Consider the following 27,835-nt stretch of genomic DNA (forward strand, 5'->3'; position numbering starts at 1 on the left):
ATCGGTGCCGGTGCCCCCGGTGGTGGGGAGAGCCTGCCGCGTGGGAGGAGGAGCGCCGGGCCAGTGGAGTCCGGGAAGTCGAGCAGCGCAGACGCGTTGTGCGGCTCTTCGCGCTTTACGTTTTCTTTCGACCATCTTCGTGGTGCGCGTCTCTCTCGGTGAACCGGGAGAGAGAGATATATACTTCGGGAGTGAGAACGGTCGAGGAAGTAAAACAACGCGGAAAGGACGACGCGTGACCTCGCGGTGTATACGCTCTCGCCGTCGCCGTCGCCGTCGCCGTCGCCGTCGCCGTCGCCGCGCGCGTCATGTCGTCGAGCAAACGACTCGCGTCTCGCTGAGAGACGCTTTTCCGAGAGATAGAGCAGAACGTGGACGAGGACGAGGACGAGGACGCGGTGCTGGAGGAAGAAGAAGAGGAGGAGGAGGAGGAGGAGGAGGAAGAGGAGGTGGTGGCGGAGGAGGAGGAAGAGGCGGAGGAGGAGGAGGAGGAGGAGAGGAGGAGGAAGAAGAAGAAGAGAAACGCGAAGACGTTAGAAAGAAAGGAACGAGCGAGCGAGCGAGTTGTCGCGCGAGAAGGGATGCCTGCGAAGGGGGAGAGGGGTAAGGCGACGGACTTTAGCATCGCGGCCATCATGGCGCCCAGGGGTCCGTCCTTCGGGCATTACCACCTGCAGGGCATCGGCAACGCCGCCACCGGCCTCGAGTGTCCTACAGCTAAGGGATTCGTCGCTGGATCGACCCTCGATCATCGTGAGTTTCCTCGTTATTCTAGAAATCCGTCGTCGTCGTCGTCGTCGTCGTCGTCGTCCGACGGCCACCGTTCGCGGTAGAGTCTCGTTAATGCCCGCTTTCGCGTTACGAGCGAGCGCCGCAAAGAGATCGACGATCGGAGCCTTTCCCTACCTTCTCGCTTTTTCCGATCGAGCGATAACGCCGTAGTGCGCGGCCGGTGGTAGTCTCGTCGCGCCGCGACGGCAAGAGCCGAGGAGTCGCGTCGCCGCGACGCGCTCCTACTTCCGACGGCAATTAACTCTTATCTCGCGGGACTGCGAGTTCTCTCGGTTACGAGCGAGCAAGGTAAACGAATCGTCGCGTCGTATTTACTCGGATCTCGCGATACGAGGCGATCGAGTCGAACGCGATCTCGGCCGCGAATCGAACGGTCGTAATGGCGTCTCTTCGGTAAAAGACCGATCGAGAACTGGTTTCTCTCCCTCCGTCCTCCCTTCGTCCGTTACGCCGTTGAGTAGGCGCGAACACCCTCCGTGGACGCGTCGGAGCCGCACGACTCGTCTTCGTTCTCGCCCCCTTTCCGCGGAAAAGCGTCGCGTAAACGGTAGCAGAGTTCGATCGCGAGAAAGCCCGAGCTCGAGCGTCGACGATAACATCGACGGATGGACGGATCGTTGCGCGGCGATGCGTCCGCGTCGAGGGAAAATAGGGTCGAGAGGGAAGAAGGGAAGGGGGGAAGAGAGAGATACGCGGACGTATAATTTTCTGCGAGTCGGCGATATTTTTCCGTTGGCGAGCGCGCAGATCGCTCGTGTTTTTGTCCTCGGGAACTCGTCCGCTGCTTTCAGCCGGTAATCGCATTAGCGCGGTTAACGACGCCATTACGGGCTCTCTCGCAGCGATCTAGAGATTCTTAATCGTTCCGCGGAACGAGTTCCCTCTCCCTGCCTCCCTAGCCCGTCGTCCGTCGCTCGGTCCTCTCGAGGATGGCGAGGAGCGGGAAACGTCAAATACCCACCGCGATTAAACTCGTAGGATCTCTCCCGCGAGCGCGCGGCCGTCTCGCGAATTCTCGTTGTTGACCATCGGGCTACCGTCCGTCGGTCGACAGCCGAGGAGCGCGTCGAGGATGTCGACGCCGGGGGTGGGCGAGAGTCGTCTCGAACCCGGACCTGTGCGCGTACTCGGTGGAAAAGGAGGCGAGGATGAAAACGCGTTCTCGGAGGGCGTTTGTGGGGCTCGTCGCGCCTCCTCCTCTCGACGACCGCGGTCGTTGGCACCGTTCGACTCGTATTCCTCTCGGAGTTCGGCAGAGGCGTCGCGCCATGCAGGACGGCCGGCAAACGCGACGGTTCGCCGGGGTTCCTTCCTCGAACGGGTCGGGTGGTGACAGGATTCTGGGTGGTCGGCCGTCGGTGGTGGCAAAAGGAAGCTGACGTCGGTAGCTCGGTCATATTTCTTCTGGCTTTAAGATCGTGGGACCACCTTCTTGGCGCGCGATGGACCGTACGAGAGAGACGAAGCGCGCGGGGGAGAGAGAAAGGCGGCTTTCGTTCCTACGGAAAGCTTCCGGTGTGAAACGTTGCAGTCTCCTTACAAAGTCCAGACGCGCGATTGGACTTTGTCGAGGAAGAGGAGAAAAGCTGGCTCCGCTAGCGGGATAGTCTTCTCGCGAGCGAACGAGGAGCGGGGAGGGAGGTACAGGCGTACTCGTCGCGACCTCGATTCGCGAGTTTTAGTCGGTTAAACGGGCATGGATAATTGATCGGCGCGTCGAAGGTAACCGGTTATCTTTAAGTATAGGCTGGGATCGCGGAGGAGCGGAAGGCGGCCCGGCTCGGCCCGAGATAATCGCCGAGAGAAAGAATAGAGATTTCGTGTCCGCAACGAATTATCACGTTCTCGGCTCCGTGAGTTTCGCGTGCTTCACGGACCTTTCGATGCCCGGCACCTACGTGTTAAGCGCGATGGAGGAAGCGATAAACGAATAGACCGTATCGAATCGTCCTATCAAATTCGCTCGCGGCGAAGAAGTCGAAGGGAAAAGCGCGTCCGTCTGGTTTCGTTCCGTCCGGTTCCTCTCCGATCGATCGATCGATCGATCGATCGATCGATCCGTTCCTCCGTCGAACGCGTTTTCCCATCTTCGACGAGAGAGGAAAAGCAGTCGCGGATCGCTGCTACACCTACCTGTACCTACCTGTAACGAAAGGAAAATGGCGCCGAAGGGATGCGCCGGGGGAGAGAGAGAGAGTTACGGGGTAACGTGCGCGCGTTCCGCGCATCGCGTGAGCGTTTCGCGCGTTGCGTGCGCTCTCGCATCTGCACGCACGTACGCGCACCGACACACGCGAGAGACTAATAATAACGCGCGCGTCCTTACATCCGCGTTCGAGGAAGACGACGAGCGTTCCCCTCCCCCTTCCTCTTTTTTTTCTCCACTTTCAGCCTCGAATTTGTCCATTTCCTTATTGAGCCATCGAAAATTATTCTCCTTTCTCGAAGTGCGCGGGTACGTAGGTAGGTACGTACGTACGTACGTACGTACGTACGTGAGTAGATAAGTAGAGATACGTAGATAGGTGCGTGCGTCGAAGGAACAGCCGGCGATCGGACGAGAGCGAGAGCGAGAGCGAGAGCGAGAGAGAGAGGAGGAGGACGTTTGCCTCGCGGACGATCCAGCGTTAAAATTAACACCTCAAACGTCGTTGCGTGAGTTCCCTCTCTCTCGCTTTCTCCCCTTTTTCTTCTTTGTCCCGTCCTCGCACACCGCGTGTCACGCACTCGCGATCTCGCAAAGCAAAAGTCGCTTCGGCTGGAGCGGCAGCGCCGGTGGGAGCAGCAGCAGCAGGCTGCGCTCTTGCAACGAGTCGCTCGAATAAAGCGAAGAGAAAGAGACTAATAAAGGGACGTTGAAAATCGTCGGCGCACGTAGGTACTCGCCTTCTCCTTTGTGTCGGACTCGTCGAAACTCTTTCGAGAACAAAACCGAGAGGGAAGAAACGCGATTCCGCGGAAGAGGACGGAGAGAGAGGAAGGTAGACCCTTGTTCTTCCTGGTCGACGAGACCGAGCGGAACGACGATCGAAAAATAGAGTTACCTTTGGCAAGGGTCGGTCTCTCTCGGTCGGACCGCGAATATATCGTGCGACGATGGAGGAGAGATAAGATGATATCGGACGAAAGCGCACTCGATACCGTCGTTCGTACGCGCGCGCGAGCCGAGTTTCCAAAGAGGCGAGAGAGATAACCATAAGTTGGAGCTCGAAAACGTTACGAAACGGTAGTCGTCTCGAAACGATCGAACTCGAAGATAAAAGGCGCTCTTCGGTGCGTGGATCGCTCGAAATTTGACTACAGGAACCGGTTTCCTCCGGCTCGTCCTCGTCGTCGCCGTCGTCGTCGTCGTCGTCGTCTTCGTCGGCCGAGCAGCACGCGCGCTTTCGAATATTTCTCGAAACGGCAGTCGCGCGGAAAGAAGAGGAAAGGGACGAGAGGAGGACCGAGAGGCGCCTCCGGGAACGACGATCTCTCTCGCGATGCAACGAGTCTCTTTCGACGGTTTCGAATTTTCCGCGTTCTGCCGAGCGAATGACTTGCTCGGCACTGGAGAGAGAGAGAGAGAGAGAGAGAGAGAGAGAGAAGCGCGCGGCGATCGCGAAAAACTAGAGAAGGAGAGGATCGAGGGAGCGCTCGGCTCGCGCGTTCGAGCGCGTTTGACCGCCGGTCGACGGCCAGCCGGCGAATGTAATCCGGATGTAAGGACTGGTTTCCCCAGAGCCAGCCGAGATTAGATATTATAATACGATTATATACGCGGCCCTCGGTTCTCGCGCGCAGCTACCGCAAAGCGTCGAGGCTCCGATCGAGTTTGGCGCGCCCAAAGAGAGAATCCTCCTTTACTCGCGGGTTCCCGGCGATCGCGATTCGACGATAATTCGTGTTTTCTTAAAGCGGGCAAGAGGAGAGGAGAAAGGGAGAAAAGGAACGTTGCGAGCGAGTCGGTCGATGACGGGCCAGCTCGTCGCGCTCGAGATACGCGCTCGCGCGTAATTAACGAGCTAATTATTCGACCGGAAATTATAAAGCCACGTTTCTACTCGTTAGTTCTCATACGTTTAGCGAATGATACGAGGAAGATACTAAATCTTCCCGCCTTGCGAAGGGTCTATACACGAAGAAAAGTTTATATTTCCGATAGGATCTGGCGCATGCGTCGACTCGGGGCCTCATCGAGCAGGCCCTGTCCTCTCCTCGTCGATGCCTTTGGCAGCCGTTCTCCTCGGGCGCTTCGGTGGGAAGAAGGTGCGAGCGATGGTCAAAGTCCCGAATAATCCGGTACTGCTGCTACTGGTCGCGCGCGGCCTCCTTTCCACGCTCGCTTATCGCACCTGAGACGAACGTCCTCGAGCGCGGCGGCTCCCTTTGGATCGACGCCGATCGGGGGAAGGAAGAAGAGGCGACGCGAGGCGTCCTCTCGGTGCGTGCCGTTAAATAATTTCTCAACGTCGCGAGGCGCTACCGCGGACCGCGGCACCTCTTCCATCGGACGCGGATCCAATTTGAGATATCGCGCGGAAGGGAAGACGCTCGTCGTTCGCGCGAAACGGCACGAATCAACAGATCGGTATCGAGAGAGCGAAGCAATTAACGTTTGTGTACACAGTGGGCTCGCGACGCCGTCTCTTTGCGAGCGCGCGCGTGCCTTTCTTCAAATCTGACGGTTTAATTAGGCGCCGACTATGCGGCAGATGCGCGCTCGCTTCTCGATTAATTATCCTCGACTTTACATATCTTTCGCCTTCATCTCTCCCTCCCTCCCTCTCCGCGCGTGCGTGCGCGTTCCTCGAGTATGGTCGTAGAGCTGCTTACAAGGGAGAGTAATTTTCTCTTGCGTTTGGTTAATTTTCAGGCGCGAGAACGTCGCCGGTCAACATCGTGGCGACCGCCACCGTGGTGACGGACGACGAGGCCCTGCTGGTCGAGGAGGAGGTCGAGACGTGCGAGGCCGAGAGCGAGGGCACGGAAAAGTCGACCAACGAGGAGGACGAGGAGGTCGACGTGGACGTCGACGTCGAGGAGTGTAGCAGCGTCGAGGACGGACCCGTTCACGGGCTTCCGGACGATCTCAGTACCGGCTCGTCCTCCTCCTCCTCGAGGAAATACGACGGGACTAATGGCGCTCCCGGGTGCAACGAGCATCACGAGAGAAAGCACAGACTCAGGACGAGCTGCAACTCTGACGAGCTCCGGGACGTCGAGTGCCAGCTCGAGACCAAGGATTTGTGGGATAAGTTCAACGAACTCGGCACGGAGATGATCATCACCAAGACCGGACGGTACGAGCCGCGTAGCGCGCTTTCCTCCGTTTCAAACTTTCGGGAGGACAGCGACTTTCGTTCGCCGCGATCGACGGCAGAGAGAGAGAGAGAGCGAGAGAGACCGTGTTAATTTCTAACGTTCCAAGAGAGGGAAGCGTGCCTCTTTAATTTCCGAGCGAATTACGCGAGAACGGCTGGACGAAAAATACAACGGCGTTCGGCGCGTCCGTTGCACGGCGTTAGCCGTACCTGAACTAATGGATTTCATTGACTGACGTTTTACGAGATATTTAAAGGGAGTTTTAGATGTAATTTATTGCATCCATTTATGCCGTTCGCTCGCGCACGAGCTAGCGGATGGATACACCGCGCGGTGCACATTTTTATAGGTATGTTAATAAAGTTGAGGCCGCAGCTGCGGCCCCGGCAGGATGCGTGACCACGTCAGAATTATGAGATATTTGTGCACGAAGCGAGAGAGACGGATCTCCGTCCGCTCGAGCGTAACTCGGTATCGTCTCCTCCGTCAGAGCTCTCTCCCTCGAAATCGACGATCGGACGCTTCGACGCGGGACAGAGGTGAGAAAGAAGAAGAGAGGAGGAGAAACGTTTCCAACTTTTTAGCGAGCTCGTATCTTAATCCTTAATCGCTAAAATAAAATCTAATTTATAAGCGCGTTCGGTTGCTCGCTTTAACTAGAATACTTTTCTAGCGATATAATCACTTTCGGTTAATTAAAACCAAGCGAGAACGCGTAGCTCCTCTCTACCTCCCTCTCTACCTCTCTCTCTCTCTCTACCTCTCTCGCTCGTGGATTTTCACGGCGATACGAGCGTGTGTGGTAACGACGTTAAATAGATTCGTACGAAGAAACGAGATAACGGTCGAGATGACGTACGAACGTCGGAGAAAGAAAGAAAGAAAGAAAGGAAGACCGAACGCTTCGCGGTTCTTCTCGTTGTCACGCTAGCTTAGCATCGCTCGGACGTTATCTTCTCGGCCAAAGAATAACCGAGCGAAAGGCCATCGGCTTTCACGCTTTTTACGAATGCTCGCACATACGCTCTCGAATTATCCGAGCATCTTGTCCTCGATAGAAGAGACGACGCGTCCGTCGATGCGTTATTAACGGTACGATCGTCGGCGCGATTTATATTTACGAGGGATAGTTTCTAACGTCTTCGATGATCGTAAACGCGCGCATTCGTAATTGAGTTTTCCTTCGCGGAGAGGACTTTACGAGTGGAACGAGAAAAAAGAGAGGATGGATTAAAAGCCGCCGACTCGACTCGATCGAGCGAGACTCGCACGAAATCGAGACTATCTTTCCTAGACGGGTCTATAACTCGTACACCTCCTTCCCGGAACCTGCGCGATTAATGCGCTCGATTAACGTTCGGATTCTTCGCGAAAACGAGCTGACGACGCTCGAAAACTCTCCATATTTCCTACTTTCGAGGATCTCGAGGGCGCTTTTTTCTTTCTTCCTTTCTTTCTTTTTCAACGCAAGCGCTACCTATCGCCGAGCGGTATTTAAAAACGTCGAGATAGCGAGCAAGGGTAAGTTGGGCGAGTCGATCGATATATCAAGTATACCGTGGGCGATACACGAATAGCGTCGTTAGCACGACGAAACTTGGCACGAAATCCCAGTCGAACGAAAACGTCAGTCTCTCCTAGAGTGACAATACGAATTCGGACCAATCAGGTGGAATTGTCTGGCCCGACGGGGTGCCAGGACCCTCTCTCTCTCTCTCCCCTCTCTTCAAGGTTCGGGCTCTCAAACTTTCTTTTTCCCACGTTGACGCCCTCTCCCTCTCTCTCTCCCTCTCTCCCTCCGAATACACCAACCGTCGAGATGGCAAACAAAAGCCATTCGAGAGAGAGAGACTTTTCCTTGCATAAAATTTGTTTCGATCGAGCACGACGGACGATTATATTTCGACAAGTAGTTACATCGTAACGACGAAAGATCCTTTCCCAAGGATTTACGTGCTCGACTTCCGAGAGAAACGAGTCGTAGTTGCGGAGGAAAGAGCGAATGCGGGTCCTCCTCCTACGTTAAATCGTAGCCTCCGTCGCTCTCGGAGGTAGTATAGTAGGAGGTGTGGACGAGCAGGTCAGGAGGAGAGAGACAGGAGGAGGATAGGAGCGGATATGGAGGGTACTCGTCACGCGAACCCTTCATCAAGGTGCCAGCCAGCCTATATCATAGGCGTTCAACACACGCGTGACGAGTCTCGGCGTACACACACGCGCAGAGAGAGAGAGAGAGAGAGAGAGTACCGTGCGTTTCTCTCCGTCCGTATTTCCGCGTGTGTAGGAGACGAGGGAAGGCAGGAAAAGAAGGTCGCCGGAAAAGAGAGAGAAATAACGGAAGGTGGATGAGATGCGAAAGGACAGATAAAGGAAGTGTGCGAGAGAAAAAGAGAGAGGTGGTGGGGACTAAAGCAGAGAGGGCACGATATGGGCCAAAGTATAATTATAATAGCGACACCACCTGGCCAGGGCCAGAGAAGTCGTTAGCACGGCAAACAGCGAAGAGCAAGTCGGATGGCCACTCGGATCGGTATAATATCCAGTGCTTCCGTAATCCATTTGTACGAACCCTACTCCGTATTTCTTCTTCTTCTTTCTTCTCTTCTTTATCTTCTTCTTATTTCGCTCGCCGAGCCCGTTCCAGGCTATATCCTTCTCGACAGTGAATAAGCGACTCTGGCAGCACGCGCGTACGTCCGCGAGAGCGAGCGAGCGAGCGAGCGAGCGAGAGAGAGAGAGAGAGAGGCAGAGGCCTGAGAGATGTATGACGGGAGAGGGAGAGAGAGAGAGAGAGAGAGAGAGCCAACTCCGGCAAGGTTTAGGGTGCTTTCCGAACGACTTCGAGGGTCGAGCCGTTCTCGCGATTATGCTCTCGTTAGCCACGGCCTATGGAATCGAGCCTCCTCTTTGCGTCCGCTTAATTTGCCGGGGCTAAACGATGATGAACCGCGAGGATACGTTGCGCTTAGTTCCAAAGAGAAAGACCAATTTTGACGGTTTCGAACGAGTCTGGAAACGGTAAATAGCATATAGGATCGGCTGATAAAGCGATCCGCTAATCGTTTGGGTCGTTACTTTGACGATGATCGTCTCTCGTAGGATCGTTCGAAAGCGAAAAAAAAAGAGAAAAAAGCGAGGGAAGAAAAAAAACACGAAAAGAAGAAACGTAGCGAACGACGACATTCTTTGGAAATCCGCAAAGCGATCGAGAGCGGCAATCTTTGGAACGTACGCGAACTTGTTCGTCACGCGAGTCGATGCCGTGTTTCTTGGGAAAGGTTTCGCGCGCACGAATCGCGAGAGGATAATCCTTGCGGTCGTTCTCTTTAAAGCGGTTGCGGCCTTTGCGGTTTCTTCGACGTTTTCTCAAACGATTTCTTTTCATCGAGATCGGGGCACGTCCCTCCTCTTTGTGTTTCTCGCCTTTAACGAGGAGGAGCGCCAAAGTATGGCGCTCGAGTAAAACTCCCAACGAGATCAAGGAAGAAACCAAAGATCGATCTCTATTCGGACTTTATGAAATTTTCAAAAGAATTTACAAAGGAATCGTGCCGGTAGTCTTGAAAAGAACGAGCGTGGCGAGTCCGCAAATTTGGCTCGAAAGGAAAATCACGTAGAAAGATTGGTGCCAAGCGACTGTGGAGAGGAAGGCGTGAACGATCGCGTAGATGAAAACGAACAAGACAAATCCGACGCAGATTGGCATTGGCTTCTTCCTCGCTCCCCTCATTTTCTTAGTACCAATTTTCTTCGACCTTCCCTTCGAGCCGGGAGAGATGCCTCTCGACGAACTTCTTGAAGTTTCCGACGGCTCCCCCTGATATCGTTCGGACTTCATCAACGAGCCGACGACGTTCCCTTTGGAGTCGCACGAAGGTGGTCTCCCAATGTCCTCGATTAATATTTGCGAGATCGCGACGTTGACGAGCATGGCTTTCTCGATCATCGTAATCGTTTCCTCGTCCACTAGAAGAGGCGGCGATTCGACCTTCGTAAGGTCTACTCTCTTCCTCTTGCCGTCCTCGTCGTCGTCGTCCTCGTCGTCCTCCTCGAGGTTGCCGCCGGCCACTTTGTCGTCTTTGGCGTCGAACAGCGAACGCGCGTGGCAGCATCGCTTCTGGGTCGTCCTCTCTACGCGCTTGTGTCGGCGATGATTGCACGGTCCCGGACAAACGATCGGTTGACCGTTACACATTCGCCGCGGCGTACCGATCATTTCACCGAATCCCCCGTTCCTTTCTCCCTTCTCCGTAGTTGTTCTCCACTTTGACCGATTGCCTGCGAGATCGTTGGAGTCGTCAAGAGAGAGAGAGAGAGAGAGAGAGAGAGAGAGAGAGAGAGAGATGGGCTACTGCTAGCGCCGAGCGCGTACTCGTCGCGCTAATTTCCCCATCCCCTAATCTAGTATTTATCGCGATACGCGTATTTGCCATTTCGCCGATGCGTTACGTTCGATTCGAACGCTCGTTAACGTATCTTTAATCGATCGATCAATCAGGATTAGTAGCCGGTTCTCGTTTGGCAACGACGTTGTGCGCGAGAATATCAATCATAGCCGGTCGAACGTAAATTAGTCGTCGTCGCGCCGGGAGAAAACGCGAGAAGGAAAAATCGCGATTGCGTACTTGATGGAAGAATCCCTCGGATCTCTTGGTCCTCGATGTCCTCGGGGCCGAGAAGAATTCAAGGACGCGCAGAGGAGCGCGGCCGACGGTGGCGCGTGCGCGCGGACGTTGGAGGCGTTGAAAAGTTGACTGCATATAACGAGGTTCAAGGGTGACTACTACCTCGTAACGACGCTCGAAAGCCCTACGGGCGTCCCTTTCGATCAAAGCGTCTGCTCGTGCCAACGAGACTTCCGATGGTCGATTCCGACGGTTCGGCCATCGTTTTTGACAGAAAGAAAGGAGGTTAATGATCGTTTCTTTGTTTCGCTAAATCCGATCGTTCTTTCTTCGACGCGAGCGATCTAACGAGCGGACGTATTTTTTCTCGATTCGCAGCCGGATGTTCCCCACCTGTCGCGTCTCCTTCCGAGGATTGAAAACGGAAGGCCGTTACGCGGTACTGATGGACATCGCGCCGGTCGACAACAAGAGATATCGATACGCCTATCACAGAAGCTGTTGGCTCGTGGCCGGGAAGGCAGATCCACCGGCGCCACCTCGTCTCTACGTCCATCCGGATTCACCGTTCACCGGGGATCAACTCGCGAAGCAAGTGGTCTCCTTCGAGAAGGTCAAGCTCACCAACAACGACATGGACAAGCACGGCCAGGTAAGCGCGGCTCGTTTCTCTTTCCCTCCCGCGAACGAATTCGACGATCGACAATCGTCGTATCCGCGACCGCGGAATTTTAATCCTATCCGCGTTCCAATTCGCTAGGTGTATCGGCGAGAACGCAGCGGTTCGATCGTAAAACTCTACGGCCATCGTTACGTATCGGATTTCATATAGGTAACCAACGCGTTTAGTATCACCTCCTCCGTATACGAGTACGAACACGAGGGGGACATTCGATCTCGAGAGATCTCGAGGGAAGAAGGAGGAAAGGAATCGGTTCGCGAACTCCGTGGAAGAGAGGATTCACGAGGCACGTTATCCTTTACTCTCGAACGACGGCGCTGAAACGCGATTCGATCGTTTGCCGAATCGATTCGCCTTTCCCTCCTTTCCCTTCTCTCCTTCGAACGACGTCGCATAATTTTCAGCCGAACGACGCAGCGCGTCTTCATCGACGACGACGCTGACGCTGACGCTCGAGGATTACGGTGCCGTCTTTCACGGTCTCCATCGAATCGCGCTTTCGCTTTTCTTCGTCGCCTCGTCGACGGGTCGTCGGTCTCTTCGTGGTGAGTCCGCGTGCGCGCGCACGCCAGCAAAATGGCCTCGTAAAAGAACGAAAAGGAAAGAAAGAGCGTAGGACGCGGTTTATCATCGATCCAAGTTCGATCCTCCTTGCGTCTTTGTTAATCGTGGGCGTCCGACTCTCTTCGATTCTCGCGAAACGATTTTTCTTTTGGTAACCTCGTTCAAAAGAATTTCACCGAAAAGACGAGTTCTCGTTTCCGTCCGCTTACCTCTCCGTTCGAATTAGCCACCAACGATCGCAAAATATCGGTAGCCCTACGATCGTGGCGAGGCTACGCGATATCCGGTTTAAAATTAGAAAGACGAGGAGTGGAAGCGGAGGATGCTCTCGGACGCAGCCCTATTCTTCGCTTCTTCTCTTGAAATATCACTGACTGAGGAAGGCCAACCGTAAAAAGTGTAACTCTATGGGAGAAGGAAGAATAACGCGCGGAGAGTGGATCCTGCTACTTTGGTAGGGTAGGAAAGAGAGGGTCGGTCGTTCGTGCGCGGCTCCACCACGTTCTCGCGGAACAGTCATAATGTTGGTATCATTATAGGCGACCGCGGTGGTGTGGTGCGGTGTCGTAGGTGGTATATAGTGGGTACTACACCGGCATGCCTATAAGCTAATAAATTGAATGGATGTTTGCCCGGAGCTTTTGTCATGATGATCACGGGTAGCCCACGCCCGGCCCCGTTGAGCACCTTTTGAATCTCCCTCGAGGCCGTTCCCTCCCGTTTTGCTCTTTCCACTCTTTCGGATCATCGAGGATGTCCAAACTTTTCTCCTCGCCTCTCCCACCCTCTCTAGAATTCTAATTTCGACGATAACGATAACCGGAATAGGAGGCTTCTTTTTCTACAGGACAGATAGATTTTCTGATAATCGTCGAGTCACGAGATTGTCCGTCTCTATTGTGCGCGCGGAACGGAGGGAGAGAGAGAGAGAGAGAGAGAGAGAGAGAGAAGAAAAAGAGAAAAAAGGTAAAGCGGTCGAGCTCGAGGAGAGCCACGCAACGCAACACCCAACCGCCAGTCAAGTCGGAGTCGAGGGCTCGCGAGTGGTAGAGAGAACATTCCTTCGCTACGGCCGCTATTTCATCGTTTCGTATGACGCGATATTATAAGACCCCCGCCTGCGTGCCGGCTACTACACGGTGGTCCAAAAGCGAGCGTCCACCTGCGCGCGAGAGAACCGGCTCGACTCGCGCCTATCCTCTCTCTTTCGTCCGTCATTGAGATTTCTATCGCCGTCCACCTAGCTCGGCAAACTGTTTGTGTCTATTTTTATCGTGCCTTTAAAAGCTGCACGATAATCGAGAATCCTTGCGAGACGCCCGATAAACGTATACGGTTTACTCAAGTACTCGGCTACAATCTCGTTGCTACGACTTGAAAAAATAGCGCGATGTAATTGAGGAAAGGCGAACGACTTGGCGTCCTTTTTTCTTTTCCTTCCTTTTCTTTTTTTTTACCTTCTTTTTTTTTTTAATATATTAATGTACCCTAATCGCGAGGATTAAGGAGCGATAAACACGTGACTTACGTAGCCACCTCTTGAGTTATTCGATCGAATTAGCATGGAGTGTGTGCCTTTCGAAAGATAGGAATTTGCGCGTAGCGAGGAGATTTATAAATGTTCATAAATCATTTTTAATCTTTTATCGTCCTCAACACGTTTTTCTATGTACCTACGTCCAATCTACCTTACGTTTTGTCACGCTCCAAAGTCGAAACTTTTTCGTAGGCGAGACACGCTAGAGCGAATTCCCGGCTGGAAAAAGGATCGATTCTCACGATCGAACGCCACGGAATACGTTCTTAAGGTTGAGCTTAAGGTTGCGAGGATTAAATTTCGCGCGTCCGACTTCCTGGCGGGAATGCGCGAGAGAGTGGCTGATAAATCGAAGAAAGACTCCTTTACGTGCAAAGTCCCCTTAGGACTTGCGTGGTCGCGCGTGCGATTTCAGCTCGGTTATCCGGGACGACAGAACGAACAGAGTAGAGCAAATTGGACTCCTGACAAGTTACGGTAGGGTGTCCTGCCGTGCCACCACTCGACTCGCGCGCCGAGAAAACGAATAGGGACGCGCCGCGGGATTCCGAAGGACTATAATCGAGAACATAAAGCGATTCCTTTTCGTGATATCGCGATCGTGATCGTTCCTCGCGCTCGACCCATCACCGATCGCGGACCTCTTCTGTTTCCGCAAAGAACGCCAATGCTTCTTTCTTTCTTCTCTCTCTTTCCTCTCTTTTTTCTCCTTTACCTCGAGTTAGTTTCCACCGCGTAGACGGTCCCTGCATCGTTTTAGCGTCGACGTGTTCTCGCCTCTCTCTCTCTCTCTCCCTATCTCTATCTTGCTTTATTTTAGTCCTTTTTTACCTGGCATACCAGCATTAGGAACTACATTCTAGATCCTTATCGGCGTTTACGTACGAGCCTCGTCTCTTCCGCTTATGCGAGAACTTTTTGAAAGATAATCTTGTCCGTTAGTGGAACTCGTGAAAATGCAAACTTCTATGTTCGGTATGTCGGACCCTCATCTTCCTACTTTGAGAATTACTTTGTAGCGGCCACTACGATCACTACCCAGTTTGCGAAAGCCCGAATTTACGTCTTTTATAATCAATGAAGTTGCAGCGGGGGAGAGAGAAAAGAACACGCTCGATTACGCCTGCAGGCCGTTTAATTAATTCGCCTATAATTCGTAGTCTTTGCGTAATTACGCCCTCACATTTCGCCCTGATACGAGTGCGCGGTAGATCCGGATAATCCGTGGAAGCACTCACCGCGTTGCTCGCACGCACGAACGAGTCCGACGGAGGTGTAAAGAAACTTTCAAGAGCACCCACGTTGTACGTATGCTATTTCGGTCTCTACCTACCTATACGGTCAAACAATTCGTTCGAGAAGATTGGGGAAAATTTAGTCTACTCAATAAAACGTGTCTAGCTAGAGAGACAAAGAGAGAGAGAGAGAGAGAAGTCAGTAGCCGGACTTATACATTATCGCTAATATGAAATATAGAGGCGGCTGCGGTGGCGCAACTGTTGAAACTTAACGGCTGCAGGTGGCCCGAAGAGTCTTTGGGCATTGGGTCCCTTCATGCCAGCCCTGACTTTCGAGTCTCGTTCGCACGACGACTGGCATTCGTGGCGCCGTAAAGACAGAGAAAGGAAGATATAAGCGGAAGGAGAGAGAGAGAGAGAGAGAGAGAGAGAGAGAGAGAGATGACTCACGCACACATCTCAGCCTTTTGGCCTCTCCTTCCTCCTTTCCTCCTCGCTCGAAAGAAAGCGAGAGAGAAGCGCGATTGTTCAAACGTTTCGTTCGATTTCTTAATATCGATCCTTTTGGAAGCAAATACTATTTTCTCTCTGGCGACGTCGAGTGGTAGCCTCAAAGTTTGCGATTTTTGCTCTAGTTTCTTCCTTCGAGAGGAAAGAAACGAGACTATTAAAAGTTATTTTTTTTTTTCTTTTTCTTTGCAATATTGTGTCGGAGAAACGCCAAAGTAGCGAAAGAACGAAACGATTACGACGTCGTGCGTTTCTTTCGAAGAAAAGAAAAAAAGAAAACTACAAAGTAGGAAAAGTTTATCGTCTTCGTTGTAGGTAGAAACGATGGTCGGTTTGATTTAGAATCGGCACCGTACGAACGTGATATTTAATTTCTCGTCGGTCCGGCTATAAATATCTTTAGAGGTTACTCGTAGGATAGACGCGTGCGAGCTTAATTAGTAAATCGATTAATAACGCACGCGTACGCGTGTCTATATATTAACGTAGGCATGGACGTAGTTTGGGTCGATAGTTTGTAAAAAGGCGTACGTATTCGATCGCGAAGGACTCGTTCGTTCTCTCGTCGCTGTCTCTGCCGCGCGTACTTTCATACACGCGCGGACTTTAATAACGGTATTTTGCCGTGGCAAATGTCACGACGTTAAAGTTTCAGCGTAAAAACTCGACTTCCGTATCCGAGTTTTTCGCGCCTACGTGCGTCTCTACGTGCGTCTCTACGTACGCGCCTGCGGATACTCGCTAAAAGACCTATGCATTTTCTATCGATTTTCTGTCAGAGACAATGCCGCGGAAAAAGAGACGAGTAGCCCGAGTATCTCTAGATTTACATACATTTTACCTTACCAACGTACACGTTGTTTGTACCTTTGATTGCAGATCGTTTTGAACTCGATGCACAAGTATCAACCCAGAATACATTTGGTGAGATGCAAGCAAACGGACGACAACAATCTCCAGATCAGCGATCTCCGAAAAGAGGAACACAAAACGTTCATTTTCCCCGAGGCGATCTTCACCGCGGTCACGGCCTACCAAAATCAGCTGGTGAGAACATTCATCTTCGCAATTCGTTCTACGAACTTTTACGTTGCTGATACTTCCTCGCTAAACTTATTCTCTTTCTCTTTCCTTTCTCGCAGATCACGAAGTTGAAGATCGACAGTAATCCGTTCGCGAAGGGTTTCAGAGACTCCTCGAGGTTGACGGATTTCGATCGGTACGTAAGAAACATTCCGATATAAGAATACAATTTTTCCGAGGAATCGAGCGAAGCGAGCGATTAGCATGCCGGTAATGAATAAATTGTTATCGTGCAAAGTTATTGAAAACGGCGTGGTAAGCGAGCCGCGAAAGCTGTCAGGAAAGTGAGCAGCAAACGTTACCTCTGCGATCGGGAAATCTCGCGTATCGCGTAGCAGGGTATAATTTATCGCGTAATTGCTCTCTCTCTCTCTCTCTCTCTCTCTATTTCTCGAACGCGTAGTAATCTTTTTCGTACGTATTTAATCGACTTGTAACATTACGACTACGACTACGACAATGTCGCTAAATCGAGTTGCAATTAACGTCGGACGTTGCGTAAGTATTTCTTTGTATCTCGTATATTTTTTTGTGAAACGTAAATTGAGATTTTCAAGATTCGTCTTATTTAATTTGACGCGTAATTCGCGGCGTGTAAAATATAGTCGGCCGTGAAACGAAACAAAAAATATCATGTAGAAAGACTTGTCGCGTAAAAGGTGTGTAATATATCGGAAATGATCGATCGCGTCCTAGCTTAAATTACAAAATTTCTACAACGTTAAACGATGCACGATACTTTATTAGATAGGTATATCGCGAGTAAGCGTGCACGCGTTCTCTCGACCGATTTCTTATTATCCACGACCATCTATCTGCATGAACGATGACGCACCTGCTCTTAGTAGCCGCGTTCCGTCTTCTCTCGATGGTTTCGTATAAACAGGAACGTAGCTCTCGAAAAAGAGTTTTTACCGTTTATAAATTATCTGCGTATATCGCTTTAAGTGGAAATTTAATCGGACAAATTTTCCAACACTTTCTCGCGTTCTCCTCGGAGAGCTGTTATCTTTTCGATCCGATCGGTCGATCGATCGATCCCGACGATTCCTCAGGATCGTTAGTTCGACGTTGGCCGAGCTAGGCGATAATCGAGAGCTCTCTCGATCATCTAGAACGCGTTATCCTTATCGTCGTCCTCGATTTTCTCTCGGCGATGATGCGAACTTTGAAAAGGGTTCGCGCGATAATGAGCACGGACACGCGGAGTCCGGTCGAGTCGACGCAAATTGCAAACACGCCCACTAAATTGTTAACGACAGCGCCAGCAGCTCGCTCGAGCGCAATTCAAGGTTTTATGCAAATCGCACAAAGAACGCTACTAACGGCGTGTCCACGAATCGATAACGCTCGCCCGATAAACTTCTCTCCTCCCCCTTTTTACGATCGAAACTCGAACAACGCGACCTCGCGCTTCGAACGTCTCTTCCTTCTTTCCTTTTTCTTTTTTTCTTCGTTCTTTTCTTTTCTTCTTCTTTTTTTTTCTTTTGTCGAGCCTCCTCGACGACGACGACGACGACGACAACGACAACGAGGAGAGTCGCTACTTGCAACACCTGCGCGCCACGATCGAAGATGGGCGGATCTTAATTAAATTGTTTGTTCGCTCCTAACGATGAAATACTAACTGCGGAGATTTAGATAGGGATTAAGTTACCGTCGCTCCCTTATTGCCTCTTTCTCTTCCTCTTCTTATTCCTCGTCGTCGTCGTCGTCGTCGGCGTCGTCGATAGCGGGGACGAGGCAGCGTTCCGGCTTTGCCAGAAAAATCTTTCGAATCGTTCGAGGGACGATCGAGATATCCGGTCTTTGCGTTTCGACAGAAGAGGAGCCTTCTATCTTAGATATTAATCTAATTATACGATCGATGCGCGCCGTTTCAACGCCTTCGAAGGTTCGAACCGAAAAGTGCACGACCTCTTCCCGGATTGTTGCCGGTTCACCATGACCCTCCCCAAATCAGCACCTGCCTAAACTGGGGCCACTCAAATCTTGCTCCGTCACTCGGATCTTTTACCCGCTGACCCGTTCGATCGAGCGTCTTTAAGGCGCGAAGACGCTCAAAGTCCCTTCTCGGTCCAGTGAAAGCACGCTCTTCGGCGTTTACAGTCGGTGGAAAACTACACCTAGCTACTACCTACGTAGGTGGGATCGAACGAGCGCGGAATACGAGGAGGAGGAAGAAACACGACTCGAAGCAAAACAGATGTCCGGGTTCCTCTCGATTCCTCCTCCTCTTTGGGATGATCTTCGGCGATGTCGGCGTCCGGAGTTAATGAGAGGCTCGGGACTGCGCGCGGAGCAATACGTTTCGAAATTATGATTCTCGATTTATCCCCACGATTTTATGGTTTTATTAAAAAATTTACTCGATTCGTCGAACATCCGCCCTTCGATCTCCCCTTCGATTACACTGCCGTAATACGTTCGACTTAATGGGATATTTAAAAAAAGTGTATCGGCGTCGAAGGAGATCACTCCTTCTCCGAGCGGACTTTTATGAGATCGAGGATAGTTACAATTAATTAGGGACGTAATATTGAAAATCTTTTATGACTCGATAAAAAGTTCCTTCATCGCTGCTCGCAATTTTGTTATCTCCGACGTGCGCGAGTGGGTCGTTTATGTCGTCGACGAGACTTAAAGTTTTCTCGTCGAGAGCGTTCGTAACATTGCGATCGAGAGAGAAAAGAAGAAATTCCTGACGGTGTCTCGAACGCGTTCTCTCGAGGCTGCCGGCTACCTCTGCTACCTCTGCCGACGCAGCATCCCTCCGCGGTCCTCCCCGGTCCAACGCGGGCTTCGGCGGCGTCCAGAGTTAATGAGAGAGCGGCCGTACGGGGCAATACGGCGCATGCTCCCGCCCACTTCACGCCGGCGCTGATAGATAGACTCTCTCCCTCTCCCTCTCGCGTACGCGTATGCGCTCGGAGGAGTAGAAAGAACGAGCGAGCGAGCGAGCGACCGACCGACCGAGCGACCGAACGAGCGAACGAGAGAGAGAGAGAGAGAGGGATGGATCGCGTCCATTTCGCCCTGCATTGCCGCCACCGGGCAGCTTTCGTCGTTCCTCGAGATGCCAGGAGGAAGAGAGGGACGAGAGAGGAGCAGGAGGAGGAAAGAGAGCGATTCCGTTCTCTCCCTCGTTCCGCAGGGCAAGGAGGGCAGGGCATTCATCTATATTAGCTTCGAGAGCGGACGGCCTGTCATTACCGCTGCCGCTCCTGGCCCTCTCCCTCTTTTCCTCTCGCTTTCCGCCTCGCCATCCGTCTTTTCGTTCTCTCCCTCTCTGGAGTGCGCGCGCGGCCGTACACGGACGCACACTCTCTCTTCCGTTTCCATCTCGATCTCTCTCGCGCTCGACGCACGGTGGACCCTTTTTCTCGCCACGCACACGACCAACTTATTCCTCTCCTCTACTGGCGTAGAAGCGCATCTTCGAGCGCGGCACCGGCAGCAGCACAGACATCGATACACCAAAGTCTTCTTGGCCCATTAGCGGGCCCCATTACCAAAGTGCCAGCGAGCGAGATGAATAGAGAGCAAAAGAGGCAGCCTTGCCGTAGGAAGAAGAGAGATGGAACAGAGGGGACTGCTACGGAGCTAATAACCGCCGTTTAAAACGCAAAAACAAAGGTCTCGCCGTGCATCATCGAGAGCCTTTGAAAGAGAGAAGAAAGGTGCTCAGGTAGTGGTGGTAGCGACGGTGCGATGGTGTGTGTCGCTAGTGTCCAAGGGTGAGGAAGAGGAGGAGAGCTTGGAAGCACATACCCCGCGCGGCATTCGGGGGGGAGGCGAGGCGGCGAGGCGGCGAGGCGTCAGGGTCATTACCGGATCATTACCTACCATACCTACCGTGCGACGACGATGATGACTCGAGCCGTGAGCAACAGGCTCGCGAGGAACACCTACACGAACGCGTTCGGTCACCCTGCTATCGGTCGACTGTGTACTATAAACGCACGTATATACGTACGTACAAGACCGTGCATCGCGAGTCCGATCGCGGACGTGCGTGTGGGATCGTACGCACATGCACGCGCACACGCGCGCGCGCTCGGCGGCAGCCGGGGTAAATTACAGGCTCGACCGTATTTTGCGTTGTTTTGTTGTTTTTCAACGCGCCGAAAGGAAATGAGCGAGCAAACGCGTCACGCCACCCCGAACCTGCTAATTTCTATTCATATTTTATGGCTATTAATTTCTTCGCTGTTACACTCGTCCTTCTCCCTTTCTCTCTCTCTAGCTATCTATCTATTTATATATATATATATATATATATATATATATATATATATACATATACATATACATATGTATATATATACACACGTATATGCGTGTATATGTACGTACGAGTAATATACGCATTGACCCTCTCAAAAACGAACCTCGCTTTCTTCCTTCGAGTCCTTTTAACGTCCTTTCTCATTGCGCGTTCCTCGATGTCGTCCTTGGAAGTAAACACGCTACCTCGAGATTTCTTCGAACAACAAGGTACGATCGAAAAAAGTTATCCTTTCGATTCGTCAATGACACATGTCCACGACATCTTCGTACGATCCCCGATGGTCGTCCCGTACGCGTTGGTAGGAGAGAATATCTACATGCGTGCGTTGTATGCGCGAACGGAGAAAGCGAAGGGGAGTCGAACCGCACCGTTCGATGGACTACCTTCGGCCATCAGTGGGGTGTAACCTATTATTATCTACCACTTACCTAATGCCCTGTGTCAGCCCCAGGGTAGACGGAGAATAACAGGCTCCCCGCTCGATGGAATTCATTCGGCATTAATATCGCGACCCGTGCAAAGCCGACTCTTTCACACTCCGCCTTCCACCGCTTCTACATAACGCTTCGAGTTTCAAAAAACGTTTGAAAAAGTCGATCTTTCTTTAAAACGTATTACCTAATGCTTTTAGCAGTAGATGAAAATCAGAGGCACTCGAGTATGGATTGCTCTCGAAAAAGAAGGAAGGGAAAGAGACGAGAATATAACCCCGTCTCTCTCTCTCTCTCTCTCTCTCTCGCTCCTTCGCTCGTTCGCTCGCTCGCTCGCTCGCTCTCGAAGGGTGTAGCCGTGCGAACGTCATGGACATTTTAATGGGTAACGGCGGTGGCCTCTAATTAGAACGTTTCGAGCGTAACCGCGCCATTACGGGGAAACGCAGACTCGTCAGATCGATGAGGAATATTTATTGCGGTGTAACAATTACAGGAGCGCCCATAGAGGGAATAGTAATAGGCAGCGGAGGAGCCGGGGGCAGCTCTTTCGTCCTGGCGAAACCACCGTAATTAGGGCTTTTATTGTTCGTACATGAGGAAGCTTTATGAAAACATTAAAGATATAATTCAAGGCCGGAAGGCACGACGCCGCAATCGCCATAGTCCTCTGGGCCACCACCGCCGTCTCTCCTCGTACTTTCGAAGCAACAACGTCATTTCCGCTTGGCGAATATACAGGTGCCCCCGTCCAACGATCATTAATCGCGAGTCTTGGATGTCCCGATTTCCTTCCTACGTCGTATCGATCGTGTATCGTTTGTGTTCAACGACGGCAAGAAGAAGATATACGTCAGCTGCCTTTTATCCTCCCGCGTTCAAAGTGTCGACACGATGATGTTATTGGTTTACCAAACGTATCGTCCTGCCGGATCTCCGAGACGATGCTTATCGGACTCGCTCGTCGCGAGGAAAAAAAATGGGAAAGGAATCCTTTGCACCTGGTGCTCTAACCGAGGTGAAAGTATAGCTCTTAACTACGTTACAAAACGATCGACATTAAAGATACCGATTGGAAATATAAAATGAATTCGCTTATACGTCTTCGTCGACGAACACGAATTAAGATGTGCCTCTCGATAACGGTGCGCGGCAGTGCGAACATTACATATCGCATTAAAAAAAGCGAGTCGTCGACTATTTTTCGGCTTCTCGGGCAATTTTAACGAACGATCGAGGCTCGCGAAAAGCGCGCGTCTCTCGGTGGTAAGCTGAAAAGAGGAAGGACGACGGAAGGAAGGAAGACGATCGCAAAGCCGGTGTGTGGTCCGGTCGCTCGAAGCGGGGACGGGCCGATTAACCGCGGGCTCCCTAATCCCTCTCCCTTTTCCCTCGGTGACTGGGCAAAGGGCCGAAAGCTGCCGCGAGGGCCCAGAAATCGCGTGCTTACGTGGCACACCACGGTGCGTGTACCTATGTAGGTCGCGCGCACACGACGCGCCTTCCCTCCCTCCCCCTCTCACCCCCGCTTCTACCTCGGGTCTCGTGTTACGTGCTAAGAAGCGGTATATGGCCAACGCGTGGTAACCGAGACGCAGGAACTGCACACCGGACCCCATTGTTCCTCGCTTCCTCTTACGAGTTTGCGTTCCTCGTCGCTCTCGATCTTTCGAGTCTTTACGATTTCAAAACTGCTTCATCGGTCCCGTTCGCCGCGATTTCTACGTAAGAAAGGTGCGAAAGGTCACGGCCGTTCGGGCAAAACTCTCCTCCTTTATTGCCTCCGTCCGCTCTCGTTACCCTCTTTATTTTGACGTCTCGATCGTTCGCGCCTTTTTCGAGCGTTTCAAAGAGTAACCGGAGCCCGCGCCGTTTAACGTTCCATACACGGAGAACGCCCGATTACCACCGTTTCGCCGAGATCGAATCGTACGCCAGAAGCGATCCTTTTCCTCCTTGCTCCGTCTCTCGACTCGGCAAAGTCAAAATCGATCGTTATCGATTTTTTTATCTCCCACCGAGAAAGGGATCCAGTAGCAAAGAGATTTCTTTCCTCCGTACCCTTCCCTCTCGGCGCAGCCTCGGCGTTTATCGCTATCGTTTCGTACGCTTTGAATTACTTTTCGACCTGACGCGCGCGCGCGCGCGCGAGAGAGAGAGGAGGCGCGTACGATTCGAAACCTTGAAATATCAAGCGCCGTTCGTGAAAGACAATCTCCAGACCGACGAGCAGCATCGCGCTACGGTGCGTTTCGGGGAACTGGATGATCGATCGGTGGTATCATCGTCGGCCGGTCGGGCTAAAATTATCGTCCAAGCTTCTAGTATCAAGTTTTCGTTCGAGCACTCGACTACCGAAAGGCACGGGGAGAAGCAAAGGCACTTTTCTCTCGCTTCGAGAGAAGGATCGGATCGCCCGTCCGAAGAAAAATCGAGCCGAGGAAGTACGTCGTTTACGCGCGAGTCGTAAAAGAGAGAGAGAGAGAGAGAGAGAGAGAGAGAGAGAGAGAGAGAGAGAGAGAGAAGACGTTAGCAGAAAGGACGTTAGGATAATTAAGAACCCACCTATCTCGCGGAGACGGTCATCGTCGATGCGCGCCGCTCCCGCGCGTAATCGGCAAAGTAGGAAATGACGCGGCACCTCTCGGACCTTTGGATTTCGCAATAACACCAACCATGGCCGAGGCGCATTAATTATCATCGACTAGCGCGCGGGGTCGCGACACTTAAAAGCACCACGAGCTCTCTCGACGGCGCTCGCGATCGGCCAATAATCCGCTCGTTAGCATTTCCCCTCGTCCTCTCGCGCGACGTAACGAAGCCCGAAGGATCGGCTCGAACGCACAATCGCTCGTAATTAACCCTAATTATGCCTTCGAGGCCGACCGTACGAATTCATCCATCACGTTATTGCGATACGCCGCGTTACCGCGAGAGAGAGGAGTCCTACGGACGTCGATTAGAAAAGCTCCCGCTAATTATCCCGCGTCCATCTTCCGCTCGAGTTTTCTCCTTTCGTCTTTAAAGACGATTTTCTAATAAGAACCAACGAGGATATCCGATTAGCTCTAATGACATGTTTGCAGAGATCCTATGGAGCTGATGGAGCAACAGCTGGTGAGATGCGGAGTACCACCGGTGAGATTGTACGAGCACCTAGCGATATCCTCGCCGGCGGCGGCGGCGGCAGCGGCTGCCGCTGCAGCCGCCGCGGCCGCTGCCCTCGGTGCTCAACAGCAGCAACATCAGCAGCACCAGCACCAGCATCAGCACCAGCACCAACACCAGCAACACCAGCAGCAGTCGCAGGAGAACGGAGGACACGCGACGGCCGCGGCTTTGGCACCGTGGCTCACGGCGGCGGCGGGTGCTTCTACGGCTCTCCTTTACGGCGCCGCCGTCGGACAGACTCACCCCGCGAACAGAGCCGCCACCGGCTCACCCTCTCCCTATCATCCCGCGGCGGCCTCGACTTTTCCCTACCCGACTGCCCTAGGCTGGTCGTGGCAACCGCCACCGGTCGCGATCATCTCCCGACGGACCTCGCCACCCTCCGCTACCCTCAGGTACGCGCCCTATCCTCATCCCAGCGGCACGCCACCGCCTACGACCCTGCGCGCACGCCCGTCCACCCCCAATTAGCGAGCCATACGCCGTCTCTCCGCTTCTTCTTCTTCTTCTTCTTCTCCTCCTCCTTCGACCTTGCTCCTAGAAGAATGACATTTCCCCTCCTCCCCCTCACCCTCTCTATTCCCTGCGTGTATCTATGTAACATACGTGGCCAAGTTTTTGCGATAGTGAAAACGGAGACGTTGTAAATTCCTAAGTAGATGTAAAACGCGTTCTTTTCTTTCCGTTAATCGTAGTCTAGTCTCGCGCGAAGAAAATTCGACGATTCGTCGATCGGAGGACATTGAAAAAGAAAAAAAAAAAGAAGAGAAAGAAAGGAAAAGGAAAAGAAAGAAAAGAGGACAAAGTTCCGTTCGACGGATACTCGCGTTGTGTTTCGCGCGCAGCCAAAGAGAAAGAGCGATCTTTCTTTTTCTTTTTTTCTTTTCGCTCCTCGAGGATCTCCCAACGTCTCCCTATTTATGTAGACGTAATTCCACGTAGGTGTGTCTTGTAATCTTATCGATACGGAAGGAAACGAGCGACGAGCGTTCTTAAATTCTAATGCATGAGAGAGTTTTATCCGCCGAAGCCGCTTCGAAGGACGATAATTGTAAAGTAGAGAGTGCGAAGAAGGAAGTCTCGTCGTTGTTTCGCTTGGAACGATGCGAGCTTTCTTCCATGTTAGAGTTTAACGCGTAAACTTTTGTATATACAAGAGTACCTATACGGATCTGTATGATATATTTCTCGTACGCTTCGAGCGAAGAGCGCGCGTCCGTTTTGCGTGTATGTGCGTTTTGCTTGCGTGTTGCGTGAACGTCGAGTACGAAAGAGAGAAAGACTCAATAATAGTTGTACCATATACCGCGATAGTATTAATGCGTCTTCCTCGAAGACGATGTAATTTGTACATAAAGAATTCCGATGGTAGAGCATAGTTTCAACGCCCGTATTTCTCGATGTAGCAGAACAAAAAAAATAAAATAAAATGAATTTTCATTAACGATTCGCATTTTTAAGGAGAGATGGACGGGGGACGAGCTCAGCGATGGCGCGCTGCGTCATCGCTCGAGGGTAGGTAAAGAAAATGACTATTATCTCGTGTTACGCATCTAGAACGTTTCTAGCCAAACCCACTTTCCACGGAGATTTGTACCTACGTACCTAAGTACAAACTACAAAGCGATGGACATCGAGCGGGGAAGAACGCGAAAGAAACGGAGATGGCCGAGATTACGTTGGTACGAGAAAAGGTGGTTAATGGTTTAATCGTTCCTCTCATCTCGCAATTAGTAATTACCTACGACGCACCATCTCCTCTCTCTCTCTCTCTCTCTCTCTCTCTCTCTCTCTCTGTGTGTGTGTGTGTAGCGTGCGACGAGGTTAATGTATGTTCTCGTGGCTGATCGATCGACGAGAGAGATTAAAGTAATCCCACGCGTTTATCTGATCGCGCCGAACGATCGACTAATAAACTTTGTATTTGTAATCGTTCGTTCGTCGTTGCGATAACTTTGTAACTTTAATAAGCCTCTCTCGCGCTTGAATAAGTATCTTGTCCGATTTGTAGAAAAATAAAGGATCGAATAGTCGAAAAAGATTGGGTCTCGGGGCTGAAGAAAGAGAAAGGATATAAATCGTCGGCGAAGACGAATGTGGAGCGGAGGACGAGGGGCGTCCTTCGGGTTCAGCTTCGAAGGCGGCTTTTCTCTACCTTTTAGCTCTTCTCGATTGCGTGGCTCCACCTTTGGCCCCTTTCTTCCATCGGTCGGTTAACGTCGCCAGTGGCCACCGACCGGACTTCATCGCCACCTTTTCAACTGCCGTGTAATTCTGTTACACCAATCTGAAATTAAATAAATTCATTTCACGGCCTGTCAGCGAGCAATTATTTTTAGATGCAGCAGCCACTTTAAAGGGCCGCTTCGTTCCGTCGCGCCTTCGACCAACACGTACGATTCGAGCCGAGTCGTCGGCACGTCCGTGTGCGATTATTATTACGCTCCGCTTCCTTTCCACTTTGCCGATATTTTCGACCTTTTCTCGATTACGTACACTCTCTCTTCTCCTTTAATCGAAATTAATACAACTTTCTTCCTAATTGTCGTTCGTTCGTTCGTTCGTTCGTTCGTTCGTTCGTTCGTCGAGGCCAACGTTTGATCTCTTTCTCTCGAATTTCGCTCGTTTCTTCGAGAATGGACAAAGGGATCGTCGACCTTGAAAGAAGAAAATCTCCTAAAAGTCGCATGGTACACGCGCAGGTACTTTCTCGGATGGCAAAGTTCTTAGAGGGCGGCGAGAGCGGAAAGGGACAAAAAGTGGAATAAGAGTAAGAAAAGGAGTAAGAGGAAGGAGAAGAAAAAGTTTCCTGGACGGATCGGGAACGTTGGCTCCGAGGTAAGACGATATCCTAGGGCTAAGGGAAAGGCAGCAGAGAGGGAGAAGGCGAGAGAGGCGCGAAGGCGATCGTGTGTTACGTCGCGAGATGGGTGGAGCGAGGTGAGAGAAACAGAGAGGCGGCTCCCGAGCTTGTAATTATGTTGATACGAATGATCTGCGGCTTGCCGCAGACCGACGAGCCAGAAGAAGAAGAAGAAGAAGAAGGAGACGAAGGTATAGGGGAAGAAAAGAGGAGAAGCCCCCAGCGGTGCTCATCGACTTTTTCGCACGTTCCTTCCGTCTCTTTTTCGATCTTTCGTTCTTGGACCGAAGCGGCGTTCGCCTTCCTCTCTCGCTTTCTTTCCCCGTTCCTTCTTTTCTACCTCCCTCCCGCCCGGCCTTCCTCATACTTTCCGCAGTCCCCGTCTCGAGAGCGGACTTTAGAACCGTGGCGAAACCAGTTTAAGTGGTTAAGTGTAGATGTAATTGATTTCCATTTTACGAGGCCCTCTCGAGAAAGACGCTCCACCCGCCGCCGCTTTCTTCTTTCGCCGCGATACCGCTTGTCCCCTGTCATTCCCCTTCCTCCCTCCCTCTCTCCCTCTTTCTCTCTCTCTCTCTCTCCGCTCTCCTCTCCTCTCCCCCCTCTCCTCCTGCTCCCGCTCCTGCTCCTCCTTTTTCTCATTTTTCTTTTCACTCTTGATCCTCCCTTCCTTGTCTTGCCTCGAACGGGTTGTAGTAATACGCCCTGTAACGTATCGGCCGCTTAATTTCTCGATGAATCTCG

At 51.9% G+C, this 27,835-nt stretch overlaps 2 protein-coding genes across 2 annotated transcripts; one reads left to right on the forward strand and one right to left on the reverse strand.

The window, feature by feature from the left end:
• LOC127063534 (T-box transcription factor TBX20-like) lies at nt 1-25,672 on the forward strand. Its single transcript, XM_050993471.1, has 6 exons — nt 1-753; nt 5,648-6,074; nt 11,100-11,373; nt 16,132-16,299; nt 16,395-16,471; nt 24,144-25,672. The coding sequence occupies exons 1-6, from the start codon at nt 582-584 to the stop codon at nt 24,697-24,699; spliced, it is 1,674 nt and encodes a 557-aa protein (XP_050849428.1). The 5' UTR covers nt 1-581; the 3' UTR covers nt 24,700-25,672.
• LOC127063548 (uncharacterized) lies at nt 9,593-11,027 on the reverse strand. The gene is made up of 2 exons (XM_050993496.1): nt 10,722-11,027; nt 9,593-10,374 (listed from the first exon to the last, which is right to left on the reverse strand). Exon 2 carries the CDS (start codon nt 10,310-10,312, stop codon nt 9,632-9,634), a length of 681 nt encoding a protein of 226 aa, XP_050849453.1. The 5' UTR covers nt 10,313-10,374; nt 10,722-11,027; the 3' UTR covers nt 9,593-9,631.
• Nucleotides 25,673-27,835: the final 2,163 nt, after the last annotated feature.

Source organism: Vespula vulgaris, chromosome 4, assembly GCF_905475345.1.
Source record: "Vespula vulgaris chromosome 4, iyVesVulg1.1, whole genome shotgun sequence".
NCBI lineage: Eukaryota > Metazoa > Arthropoda > Insecta > Hymenoptera > Vespidae > Vespula > Vespula vulgaris.

Bases quoted from the DNA above. Each gene is read 5' to 3' on its own strand.
- LOC127063548 (XM_050993496.1), bottom strand. From the start codon at position 10,312: ATGATCGGTACGCCGCGGCGAATGTGTAACGGTCAACCGATCGTTTGT.
- LOC127063534 (XM_050993471.1), top strand. From the start codon at position 582: ATGCCTGCGAAGGGGGAGAGGGGTAAGGCGACGGACTTTAGCATCGCG. The intron at 6,075-11,099 runs GTACGAGCCGCG...CTCGATTCGCAG, and splicing joins ATCATCACCAAGACCGGACG to CCGGATGTTCCCCACCTGTC. The intron at 16,472-24,143 runs GTACGTAAGAAA...ACATGTTTGCAG, and splicing joins AGGTTGACGGATTTCGATCG to AGATCCTATGGAGCTGATGG.